This window comes from Mesoplodon densirostris, chromosome 6 (genome assembly GCF_025265405.1).
Source record: "Mesoplodon densirostris isolate mMesDen1 chromosome 6, mMesDen1 primary haplotype, whole genome shotgun sequence".
Lineage (NCBI taxonomy): Eukaryota > Metazoa > Chordata > Mammalia > Artiodactyla > Ziphiidae > Mesoplodon > Mesoplodon densirostris.
The window spans coordinates 58815284-58828529 of record NC_082666.1 but is presented as its reverse complement, the minus strand read 5'-3'; the positions used below and the strand labels follow the sequence as shown (position 1 = coordinate 58828529).

At 42.6% G+C, this 13246-nt stretch overlaps 1 protein-coding gene across 1 annotated transcript in view; it reads right to left on the bottom strand.

Moving 5' to 3' along the window:
- Positions 1-3517: 3517 nt before the first annotated feature.
- Positions 3518-13246, bottom strand: part of SAXO1 (stabilizer of axonemal microtubules 1) — a 36299-nt gene continuing 26570 nt past the window's right edge. Inside the window, exon 4 of the mRNA XM_060100486.1 lies at positions 3518-4521. Within this exon, the coding sequence (XP_059956469.1) occupies positions 3518-4521 (1004 nt within the window). The remainder of the gene's footprint in view (positions 4522-13246) is intronic.

Genomic DNA, 13246 nt, shown 5'->3' with positions numbered 1-13246 from the left:
CTAAAAATTTTTCTTTTATAACATGGTGAAAGCCTTGAAAACCCTGTGCTTTGGAGGGTGATTAAGCTCCCACATCATTCCCACAAATGAAAAATACATGAAATAAATTATAAATGTGTATTTCAAGAGAAGGCAACGTGTTTGAAGTCTTCCATCATTGGAGTTTGTTGAATAGGATGCTATGGGGTATTAGAGCAGTGTGTGCACGCATGTGCATGTGTTTTCACAGCTGGTAAAGAATCTTGCTCCCACAAACTCTTATATGGGAGGCCCAATACACAGAACTGATTACAAGAAGCTGCCATGGCAAAGCAGGGGAGGGGAATCAAGGCCCCATCTGCTCAGCTCACCTTCTCTTTCCCTTCTCGTGGCTCAAGTAACTTCCTAAAATGACATTTCCAGGGAGCACAGTTAGCAACCCTGCCTCTGAACAACTAAAAAGTAAACTTAACTATATGAAAAAAAAGGAGGTACTTTAACTTTATAAAATATACAAAGTTTAAAACATGAGCAGTTATCCTTACCTGCACACTTGTGAACAATGACCAATAAAATCACAGGTAAATTCAGCCAGGCGGAATTCAGCCATCACCACCACCGTCCTCCTCCTCACCTATGTTTAATAAATTAAAGGTGAGCCAGGCCTAAGTGACTGATACATACTCAATCATTCAATCCAAACCACAAAACCATGAGACCAGTATTGCTATTATCCACATTTTAAAGAATCTGACCAAGGTCCCATAGCTAGCGGGTGACAAGGGCCAAGATGCAAGCCCAGGTCTGCTGGACACGCCTTGCACACTCTTAGTCATGGTGTTCCACTAGTACCCATAATAGCCACTTGTGTCCTTCTTTATGTGTTTTATGAATGTTTTTTACTTGTATTAACCACTTTCATAAGGAGGAGGACAGGTAGTAGAGGGAGAGCCAACTCCTTAAGTCCTAAAGAGACAGGCAAGGCAGGGATGCCCTGGGTGGCTCATCTAGCCTGGGGTCACCATGGAGGTGACCCCAAATGTCCCAAAGGAAGGGATCAGAGGAAATTTCTCACCCCAAGGGGACTCAGTGCTCCTGCATCAGCCAGGTCTGCACATCCTTCTTCAGCTTCTTCCCTTCCTACTCATCAGACCCATTAGAAAAGCTTATTAGTTTTGATATAACCACACACTATCATATAACTATACTAAGAAGACGGGGGAGAGAAGGAAGGGATATAAAAGAATTAATATCCCTAATCTACCAAAACAGACAATGTCTAAAATGGATGAGTCAGGGACTTCCCTCATGGTGCAGGGGTTAAGAATCCACCTGCCAATGCAGGAGACATGGGTTTGATCCCTGGTCTGGGAAGATCCCACATGCCGCGGAGCAACTAAGCCCATGCACCACAACTACTAAGCCTGCGCTCTAGAGCCCGTGAGCCACAACTACTGAGCCCATGAGCCACAACTACTGAAGCCTGCGCCCTAGACCCCGTGCTCTGCAAAAAGAGACGCCACCCAATGAGAAGCCCACTCACCACAACTAGAGAAAGCCCGCATGCAGCCATGAAGACCCAATGCAGCCAAAAAAAATAAATAAAAATAGTGAGAAAATATTTTTTAAACTTTTTTTTAATTAAAAAAATAAAATTGATGAATCAACAGACAGCAGTATATGTATATTATTTAGGAATTTGAAGGAAAATATTAGCAGAAACAGATCCAATAATTTACAATTGTTCTCTGGGGAAGTCATAGTAGAGGCCAAGGGGCAGCTACTTAAGAGATTGCTACATTTTTATAAGCATTTTAGCACCATTTGGTTTTTCAAATCAAGTGCCAATATTTGATTTGTGAAAATGAAACAAAAATAATAAAACTTACCCTCCTAAGTGGTCTCCTTTAGCTTAATGGACTCCAGAAAGGAGTTCAAACAGAGACAGTGCGGTTTGATGTGGTTTGTGGAGCCATGCGATCTGAGCCACCGCAGATGGGGGGTGCCTGGTGTTGGGTGAAGAGCCCTGGATCTTGAAACAGAAGACCTGGGTTCCAATCCTGGCCTTGGTGCTCCAAGCTCTGTGGCTTTCAGCAAGCTGCATAATCTCTCTGAGCTTCTTTACCGCATAAGGGCAGGCATCCAGACCTGATATAACTAAGAGGATTAAATAATATAGATCTCAACCCAGTGAAGCAAACCTCGTGAGGAGAAAAGGGTGGGGACCTGAATGTCTGGGCCAGGTAGGTGAGAGCCATGGACAGACAGACTTGGATAAGAGACATAGGTTTCTTGCCCATGAACAGGCACTGAGCTGGAATTTCCCCTCTCCCCTCCACATTGTTCCCCAGTTCCCTGAGACCATGGAGTATATTTTAGGGTTCCACAGACTCAAAAGAGAGACGGGTATCCCAGGTGTCAATCTTCATCCCTCTGTATGAGGCTCACCCAGACCTTGAATCCATCTGATCCTGGCCTGGGCCCTCTTGAACAAAGTCCTTCCTTGACTCTTCTGAATTAAAAAAAAAAATCTCCCAACTACTTAGCCTTAGGATCAAACCTTAGGCCCCAAAGAGGAACCTCCAGCCCTTTCTCCAGGACAGGATCCAGCTCACCACTGTGTCAAGCCTTGTGAGAATTCTGATCACAGCTGTCATTTTAGGACAAGCAGGTCCAGGAACCAGCCCAAGCTGAGGCCATTTTTTCCAGGTTCTGAGCATTTAGAAGAGCTCACAGCTCAAGGGCCAGCTGCCAACTGCCTGGTTGCCGAGGGTCCCTTTTTCCCCCTCCTCTCCCTGGACTCAGAGTCTGCACTGGTTTGGGAGTGAGAGAGGTCTGGCAGGTCCATGCTTTCCTGGGACTGCCATAGAACCTCTTTCTACCCCTCCAACTCCCATGACCAGACCCACACCCATTCAGACAACACTGCTCATGCTCATATGCCATGATGTGAAGAGGTAGAAAGATGCCCTGTGCAGCAGCCCTGGGCAGAGAGAACCCAAAACAACACTCCAGATCAGGCCCAAGGCACTCCCACCAGGATGCGGAGGCAATGAGAGAGTTAGGCTGAAATCTCCCCGAAGGTCGCAAAGAACACAGCCTGCTCTCTGTGTAGACAGCATGTGGGGTGAATACACAGACCTGCAGATTCAACCCCCCCAAAGTAAAGTTTATATTCTTTGGCACTTCATACTTGGCAAGGGTTAATCATGTCAATTAATACAATGATTAAATTAATAAAATACATCTGGATGGGAAAAAACCCTCAGAGACCATTGATTCCATGAGCACAAGGTAAAGGACCCAAGAGGGGAAGACGGCAGAAGGAGGGTTAAGGGGACTAATTAGCCAGTGATTAAATGTCATTTTCCTTGAGTCAAGTGATTCTCATTTTATTCAAGTGTGCTGGAAACGATGGTGAAGATTTCTTTTTTTTCATTTTGAGGAATTCTTTTTTTTTGTTGTTTTTGTCCAACGAATAACTCAATCATCTGCTTTTAAAAGTAGTGTGCAATTCCTAAATTACAATCTTTAAAAATCAAGATGACACTGTCAACTCCTGCTGGTTAGGATTTTCTGAATCACCTACACAAAGACGGCTGCTCCGCTGAGAGCCTGTCTGGGAAACTGGCCTGTATATTCTGTGCCCCAAAGCATCTGTTTCCTCAAAGATGTAGCCGGGAGGCTCAGGGTATGAAGCCAGGCACCTGCTCATTTCCTTAGGAGTAAAGCTGATGGTATATGTGGTCTGGCCCTCCACAGGGATATTTCCTCGAGGGCGAGACCAGGGGGGCTTACAGCTTTTGGTAGTGATGGGAGGGTAGGGCACATAGTGGGCTCTTGTGGTGGTCAGGCAGTCCAAGGGCTCGGTGGGAAGGTTCAGCTGGGGGATAGGCTTGACTGGCTTGGTCCGCATGCTGGCCCACTGCTTATAGTCCTCTTTGGTCGTGGTGGAGCTTTCAAAGCGGCCACCCTTCTTGACCGAGAGCACCGGTCGGTAGGACTGAGCTGGGGCACCCTTAGGGTACGTGTAGTGGGCCTGCACTGTCGTCAGAAGGTCCATCTTTTTTTCAGGAGCGACATAGGTGGCGGGAGCTTTGGAGAACATCTGGGGCGTTGGCCAAGCTTGGTACTTATCTCGAAATTCAGTGGTGTTACAGAACGGCATGTCTAGCACACTAGGCCTGGCTGGAGGTTTCAAGCTCTTGGCTGGCTCCCCCATCAGGCCCCGGTATGACTCGTTGTGAGTGGTAAGGCTTTCAAAGGGGATTTCACAGGGTCTGAACTTCTCCGGCTCATACACATAGCGTTTCTCCATGGGGTGGGCCACGTAGCTCATCTTGTAGTTTGTCATATCCTCCAGGGGGATGTTACAGAGCTTGAGTACGGCCGGAGGCTTACAGCTCATGGTGTTCACCAGGCCCTTCATGGAGTAGTCATCCTGGTGTGTGGTTCGGCTATCAAACTTGGTTGACACTGGCCGGTAGTTGTGTGGCGGACGAAGCAGTTCTCGTTTTGGTTGGTTCCAGGGTAAATAATCAGCTGAAAATAAGGCAGAAGTGGTAATCACTCATAAATCCAGTCACTCAACCTGCATGTATTCCAAGAAGCCCCAAAGCCACAAGCTAATCTCCAGTGAGATGTTCCCTGAGACAAAGAACAGAGTAGATCCCTGCTACCACCTCAACCAAGGGCTTGGTGTTCCAACTTTGTGGTATTTGAGGGCTACTGTGTGGAAGAGACAAATTTATAGGAGTCTCATCATACCCACAATGCTGCATGCAAGGATTTTAGAGGGTCCACAGCCATGGGAGGATCCAGGGAATCGATACCAACAGAGAAGTCCAACCGCTGGTTTACCCTGATCCAAGAACAGTTCCACTCCTCTAAGGGGAAGGTGGCCTCTGTGAATCAGCAAAGAGTGACTGGGAAGGTGCATGCAGGGCAGTGAGACAGGGGATTCACAACCCACCACTGCTGGGCCACCAGCCAGACCTACCAGGCCTCCCTGGTCATCTGTGGAGTGACAGCCATTAAGTCTCTATAATCCACACAAATCAAACATGGCACTCCAAGGGAATAAGGGCACTGTGTTGGCTAGCCAACTCTGAATCCACAGGGAATTCTCTTGCCTACAACTTTACAAAGAAAACAAAAGCAGCTTCCCCAGGAGTCTTTGAGGTATATAGCCAACACCAGTGGAATCCACAGGCACACTTTCTTTAAACAGCTTTATTGAGGTATAATTTGTGTAACATAAAATGTACCATTCTTCATATACAATTCAATAACTTCTACAGAGTTGTGCAACTATCTATAATCAAAATCTAGTTAGACTGAGTCACCTTGCTGTACAGCAGAAATTAACACAACATTGTAAATCAACTATACTTCAATAAAAAAATAAAATTTAAAAATCTATTTGTAAAACATTTCCATCAACCCAAAAAAGATCAATCAAGCCAATCTGCAATCTTCATTCCCATCCCTGGGCAACCATTAATCAGTGCTTGGTCTCTATAAATGTGCCTTTTTCTGGACATTTCCTATAAATAGAATTGCACAATAGGTAGTGTTTTGCATTGGCTTCATTCACTAAGCATGTAATGGAGGTTTATCCCTGTCATAGCATATATCAGTTCACTCCTTTTTATTGTTGAATAGTACTAGAGTATATGTATATACCAAATTTTGTTTATCCATTCATCAGTTGATGGGCATTTGAGTTGTTTTCACCTTTTGGCTATTATGAAAATTTCTGCTATGAACACTGATAGACAAGTATTTGTGTGGATATATCTTTTCATTTCTCTTACATAGATACCAAGAAGCAGAATTGATAGGTTATATGTTAAACCTATGTTTAACTTTTCAGGATACTGCAAACTCTTCCAAAGTGGGTGTGCCAGTTTACTTTCCTACCAGCAATGTATGAAGGTTCTCATTTCTCCACATCTTCAACACTTGTTATTATGGTTTGTTTTTTAATTATAGACATTCTGTAGTGGGTGTTTAGTGGTATATCATCGTATTTTAATTTACATTTCCCTGATGACTAAAAATGTTGAGTATCTCTATATGTGCTTATTAGCCATTCATGTGTCTTTTTTTGGTAAAATATCTACTCAAATCTTTTGCCCATTTTTTAAAACAGTTGTTTGTCTTATTTTTGAGTTATAAGAGTTATTTGCATATTCCAGATACAAGTCCAATAGCAGATATGTGATTTGTAAATATTTTTTCCCGGTCTATCACTTATCATTTCATTTTCTTGCTGGTATCTCTTGAAGCACACAGAGGTTTTGAATTTTCATAAAGTTCAGTTTTTTCCCTATGTCTTAGCCTAAAAGATTTAAAATTTTACCTTTTACATTTAGGTCTCTAACACTTTTTGAGTTAATTTTTTAGTATGGCGTGAAGTAAGGTCTAAGCTCACTTTTCTGCATGTGGATATCTAATATGTCAGCACCATTTGTCAAAAAGACAAATTTTCAGCTCTTTTGGTTTGATTTTCACATATAAAATTTAGGATCACTTTACCAATTTCAGCAACAACAAGAACAAGAACAACAAGCCTGCTGGAATTTTTATAGGAACAGCATTAAATCTATAAATAAATTTGGGTGGAACTGTATCTTAACTGTATTGAATCTTCCAGTCTATGAACATGGACTCTCGCTACCTGTTTCCATATTATTTCTCTCAGCACTATTTTGTACTTTTCAGTGTACAAGTCTTACATTTATTTTTTTTAACTTATTACAAATATTTTATTCATTTTGAGGCTATAATGAAAACTGTCTTAATTTTGTTTTCAGATTTTCAATGCTAATATATATTTTTTCAATGCTAATTTTTATATATTGCTCTTCAACACTGACACACTGATGAATTCATTCTAGTAGTTTTTTTGTGGATTCTATTTTTTTTTTTGCGGTGTGCGAGCCTCTCACTGTTGTGGAGCACAGTCTCTGGATGCGCAGGCTCAGCAGCCATGGCTCACAGGCCCAGCCACTCCGCGGCATGTGGGACCCTCCCGGACTGGGGCACGAACCCGTGTGCCCTGCATCGGCAGGCGGACTCTCAACCACTGCGCCATCAGGGAAGCCCTACTTTGTGGATTCTTTAGGATGATCTTATCTGAGAATAAAGACAGATTTACTTCTTCCTTTCTAATCTAGATGCATTTATTTATTTGTTTTTCTTACATTACTGCACTGGCTAGAACCTCCACTACAATGTTGAATAAAAGAGGTGAGAACTGCTATCCTAGCCATGTTCCCAATCTCAGGCTGAAAGCATTCAGTCTTTCCACATTAAGTATGATGTTAGCTATAGGGGTTTTTGTGGAAGCACTTTATCAGGCTGAGGAAGTTTCCTTCTATTCCTAGTTTCTTGAGAGCTTTTATGGGTACCAGATCTTGTCAAATGCTTTATCTGTGGCTTTCAATCATGTAGGTTTGCCTTTTACCTTATTAATATAGTATATTACATTAATTGATTTACTGATGTTAAACCAATCTTGCACTCCTGGAATAAACCCCACAGTTTTATAATTATTGGTTCTGTAATTGTCTTTTAATTTAGAGAAAAGTATATATTTACCTATATAAGTAGTTTTATCAGTGCTCTTTATTCTTTGCATGGATTTGTGTTAACATTCAGTATTATTTTCTTTTAGTCTGAAGGACTTCCTTTATTATTTCTTGTAAGGCAAGTGAGTGAGCTACAAATTCACCCAGTCTTTGTTTATCTGGGAATATATTTTCCCATCATTTTTTTTAACATCTTTATTGGATTATAATTGCTTTACAATGGTGTGTTAGTTTCTGTTGTATAACAAAGTGAATTAGCTATGTGTATACATATATCCCCTCCCTCTTGCATCTCCCTCCCACCCTCCCTATCCCACCCCTCTAGGTGGTCACAAAGCACTGATCTGATCTCCCTGTGCTATGCAGCTGCTTCCCACTAGCTAGTTATTTTACATTTGGTGGTGTCTATATGTCCACGCCACTTTCTCACCTCATTTCCCATCATTTTTGAAGCATAATCTTTAATAGTTATAGAATTCTTGGTTGACAGCATTTTTTTTCCTTTCAGTACTTTGAGTATGTCACACCACTGTTTCTGATGAGAAGTTAGTTATTGTTGTCATTTCCCTGTATGTGATGAGTTGTTTCTCTTTTGCTTTTTTCCAAATCTTTGGCTTTCAACAGTTTGACTGTTATGTGAATAGGGGTGGATCTCTTTGCATTTATTCTCTTTGGATTGTGCTTCTTGGACATGCAGATTAATATTTTTCATCAAATTTAACAGTTTTGACAATTAAATATTTTTCCGCCCCTTCTTCTGGGCCTCCCATTATCTGTCTGTTGGTACACTTAATGGTATCTCACAAGTCTCTGAGTTCATTTTTCTCAATTTTTTCTCATTCTTCAGATTGGATAATCTCTACTGAGATCTCCACTTTCATGGATTCTTTCTTCTGTCGGCTCAAATCTGCTATTAGGCACCTCTAATGAATTTTTAAATTTTGATTATTGTCCTTCCAGTTGCAGAGTTTTCATTGAATTATTTTTAGGATTTCCCTTTATAGTATTCTCTATTTGATTAGAAATTGTTGTTATATTTCCCTTTATTTCTTTAAACATGGTTTCCTGTTGTTCTTTGAACATATTTATAATAGCTACTTTGAAATATTTGTCTGCTAGGTCTAACATCTGGGCCTCTTCAGAGATAGTTTCTATTAACTGCTTTTTTCCTGGATCACACTTCCCTGTTTCTTTTTATGCCTCATCATTTTTTTGTTAAAAACTCAACACTTTGGACAATATGCCTCAGCAACCCTGGATTCTGATCTTCCACTGGGAATAGTTTTTGCTGTTTGTTTAGTGACCTGCCTGCAGTAATTCTATAGAGTCTTATCTCCCCTGCAATGTGTGGCCACTGATGTTTTTGCTGAGTTTTTTCTTTTTAATTGATTTTATTTTTAAGCCTAGGTTCCTAAGAGCCACCCTCTATCAGCATAGTTTAGCAATCAGCCTATGATTAACCAGAAGTTATACTTAATCACCTTAAGCCACTAAGGCTTTCACCATTTGCTAATGGATCTCTGTGTGTGTTGGAGAATATAGTCAAAGATCAGGGAGTTAACAAGTCTTCCCCAGCTTTTATTTTCTGCTGGGCTGTCTCTTGTCTCCTCTGCACATACACTAGGCATCATATTCAGCCAGGAAAGATGAGTAAATAACTAGACCCTTTCTCTGATCTCTTGAGCCTTCACACTGCCTTGCCCATATGCACACTCTTCCAGACCACCAAGAATATGTATGAGTTTATCAAGGCCTACTCTGTGTCTGTCTCATTCTCTGGATCTCTGGTAAATTTCTGACTGTTCTACTGGACTGTTGCTTGCTTCAAGTAGTACTGCAACCTCAGACTAACTGCAGAAGTTGTCTTCCCTGGTTATTTTGCCATTAATATCACTATTTTTTTATTGGAATGCCTGGGTATGTACTTTACTCCAATCAGCCCCCACGGGCAGCAGAGCTGCTGGTTTTCACAGCCCAGCCTGCCCAGGCAGAACCTACCACACAGATGGAACTTGGGGGATGGGTGATGGAAACAGCCCCAGGATAAAACACCACACACCCCCACTGTTCATAACAAGGTTTAGTAGTTTTTCTTGAATAAATGGTTCTCAATTTGTTGTATGCCTTTGGTTGATTTCCAGAGTCCTAAAATGGTTGGTTTTTATTATTTTGTTACTTTTTTGGGAAGAGAATTTGTCAGGCTCCTCACTCTACCACTCTGTAAGGCCTGACATACCCACTCCCCAGGCACAGTCTTAAGCTTATTTTAGGCTAATAATACTACCAACTATTTATTTTAAATTGGCTTCATTTTAATTGAAAATCTAATCTTTCTCCAAGAGCCATTAATGGCTCTATCAGCATCTTGAAAGCATTAGGGGGCCTTAGAGGGAACCATCTCGCTGAATATAAACCACATGTTTCCCCCTCAGACTTTAAGCCTCACTGAAATGGGGGCATCTACCTGTAGATGCCTACATACTGCCTCAAGGTGCATGGGGGTGGGTAGGACAGGGTTTTCTGGCCCTCTTCTGTAATGGATGAAGTGTTAAGAAAACAGGTTCCTAAACTGAAAGTTGCCTCATGTGATTTCTGATACCCAACAATACAGTTGAAACCACATTATTATCTAACCTCCTAACTTCCTCCACCCAGCATATATTACAAAAAACCTCCACAGGACCCTGAAAACCTCAGAATTACACATGACAAACTATTCACATGCCTGAAAAGCCACCAGTAAAAGCCCTTCAGGGCCAGAGTGTCATATGCATAATTGGCAAGAACCTCTTTAAAAGAGATTCCATTCAATAATGTGTTTTAAAAAAAAAACTTAGCTAAGCCTAAAGCTGAGTATCAACTAATTACACTCTCAATCTTTCCAATTGCACAGCGTTGTGAAAATGCCAAAATTACAACTAAATGCTACTGGAGCATATATTACTGGTGGTTTTCTGGAGCCCAGTAAAGGTGCTGGCCATAAGAGTAGTAAGAGAAAACTTTGAAAACTTTTCCTATGGAACCATAGTAAGCAGAGCATATAGACATAATACATATGTACCCATTGAAATACATATATTTAATATATTTAATTGGTCTTTGATTTCTTTTTTCCCCTCCTTTGTAAGGAGAATCAATGTATGGCCACAAAACTATGAAGGTTGCTACGAAAAAGACTTATGGAAGCAAATTTCCACAAGAGAAACAAGTCATCAAATGAGTGATAAACCAAGAGATAAGGCAAGGATGTGGACCCTCAAAGATGCATGAGGTTGTGCAGGACCAACCAAAGGGCAGAGTAAATGTCATGGGTCTTCTCTAATCTTCACTCCTGCTCTTGGCCTGCACCCACAGAGTAACAGCCCTGGGGATTTGTGCAAATCTAATGCCAAACGGTGTCACCTGGAGCCCTTGTAAACAGTGATCCAGAACCATTCGTTCATTTATTCCCTCACTAAACACATCTTTGTTGCTGCATCTCCTGTGCTAAAAACTGTAAGTACATGTTTGGCATTCAAGGCCAAGTTTTGGAAGCCACTATATCATAGAGGAGTAATGGAAAAAATAAACCACTGGGATTATATGATATGGCAAGTATTATTCAAAAAACTAGTAAGGGCTTCCCTGGTGGCACAGTGGTTGAGAGTCCGCCTGCCGATGCAGGGGACGCGGGTTCATGCCCCGGTCCGGGAGGATCCTGTGTGCCGCGGAGCGGCTGGGCCCGTGAGCCATGGCCTCTGAGCCTGGGCGTCTGGAGCCTGTGCTCCGCGACAGGAGAGGCCACAGCGGTGAGAGGCCCGCGTACCTCAAAAAACAAAAAAACAAAACAAAACAAAACAAAAAACTAGTAAGACACATAGGTCGCAAACTGACACCTATAGGTGAATTCTAATGACAAATATGTTCTCTTTGACTACAAACTGATTTGTTTCTTTTTAAACCTGAATTTCAGAGAACTATGAAATCCACCCTCAAGTACATATGTAGCCAGAATAAAACCAAAGGGTCGGAACTTCCCTGGTGGTATCGTGGTTAAGAATCTGCCTGTCAATGCAGGGGACACAGGTTCGATCCCTGGTCAGGGAAGATCCCACATGCCACACAGCAACTAAGCCTGTGTGCCACAACTACTGAGCCTGTGCTCTAGAGCCAGCAAGCCACAAATACTGGAGCCCGTGCACCACAACTACTGAAGCCCACACGCCTAGAGCCCGTGCTCCACAACAAGAGAAGCCACCGCAATGAGAAGCCTACACACTGCAACGAAGAGTAGCCCGCACTCGCCGCAACTAAAGAAAGCCCATGTGCAGCAACAAAGACCCAACACAGCCAAAAATTAAAAAAAAAAAGAATCTGCCTGCCAATGAAGGGGACAGGAGTTTAATCCCTGGGCCAGGAAGATCCCACATGCTGCAGAGCAGCTAAGCCCATGCACCACAACTACAGAGCCTGCGTGCCACAACTACTGAGCCCACATGCTGCAACTACTGAAGCCCGAGCTCCTAGAGCCTGTGCTCTGCCACAAGAGAAACCACCACAATGAGAATCCTGTGCACCCCAGCGAAGAGTAGCCCCCGCTTGCCGCAACTAGAGAAAGCCCACGCACGGCAACGAAGACCCAACACAGACAAAAATAAATTAAAAAAAAAAAAAACCAAAGGGTCTAGGCATGCCTGGTTCAGAAGAGTCCTGTTGCTACTTCACTGGTATTCATTCATTAAATATGTGTAAGTAGATAGCAGTTAACAGGTGCCAGAAGTTTAAGAAAAATAAAAGAGAAGAAAATAGGGTTTTCTCAATCTTAACTTTCTTGGTAGGGAAAAGTCAGCCATGATTCAGTTTTAGCAGCGGAATACTATTCTCTGGTTTGCAGAGGGCAATTTGAGATGTAACTGTTTGGAGAAGGGGAGGAATATGGGAGAGCTGGAGGGAGGAGAGATTAAAACTTAAGTATTAGATTGTTTTTTTTTTTCTGTGTGTTGATTTTGAGGGGTATTTTGTGGGAGGAAGTGGGGGGATTTTCCTTAAAATAACACCTCTAGGCTACTCCATCCTTGCCAACCCCTAAGGAAAGCAAGGAGCATTTCTCACCCCTAGACCTCTCCTTGCATGTACCTCAAGGCAGGAAAGGAAAACTGAGCTGAGCAGGCAGTTGTTCTGAAGAATCTCTAACTATTCCAAGATGTGTAAATCCAGGCAGCCCATAGGGAGGACGTGGAAAGTAGAGGAGGTAGTTGGATGAGCCCTACCAAGTCCCTGCCCCTCCCCCGTGAAGGTAAGCGCTCACTCCAGCTTTGTTTTATCCTGGTGCTCAGTGTCCATTTTTGGCCCTCCTGGAAACGCTGGATGAAAAGGGAGCCAAACGAGCCCTGCAGAGACCTGAGTGCCATCCCACCATGTGCCTGGTTGTGCTGACCCCTTAGTAAAACATCTGCTATGGTGCCTGCTTTGTTGAGGGTAACAGGCAAAGAAAAAGATCCCTGCCCTCCAGGAGCTTGCAGTCTAGCCAAGGAGACAATGTTAAACAAAATTACAAGATGAATTACAAAACAAGGGAGTACAAGACACTCTTAGAGCACCTAACAGGGTGTGTTTGGTCTGGCATGGGGGAAGGTCTGGGACTCCCCCTGAAGGTGTGATCCTTAAGCCACTCGCTGAAGGATGATGCTGGA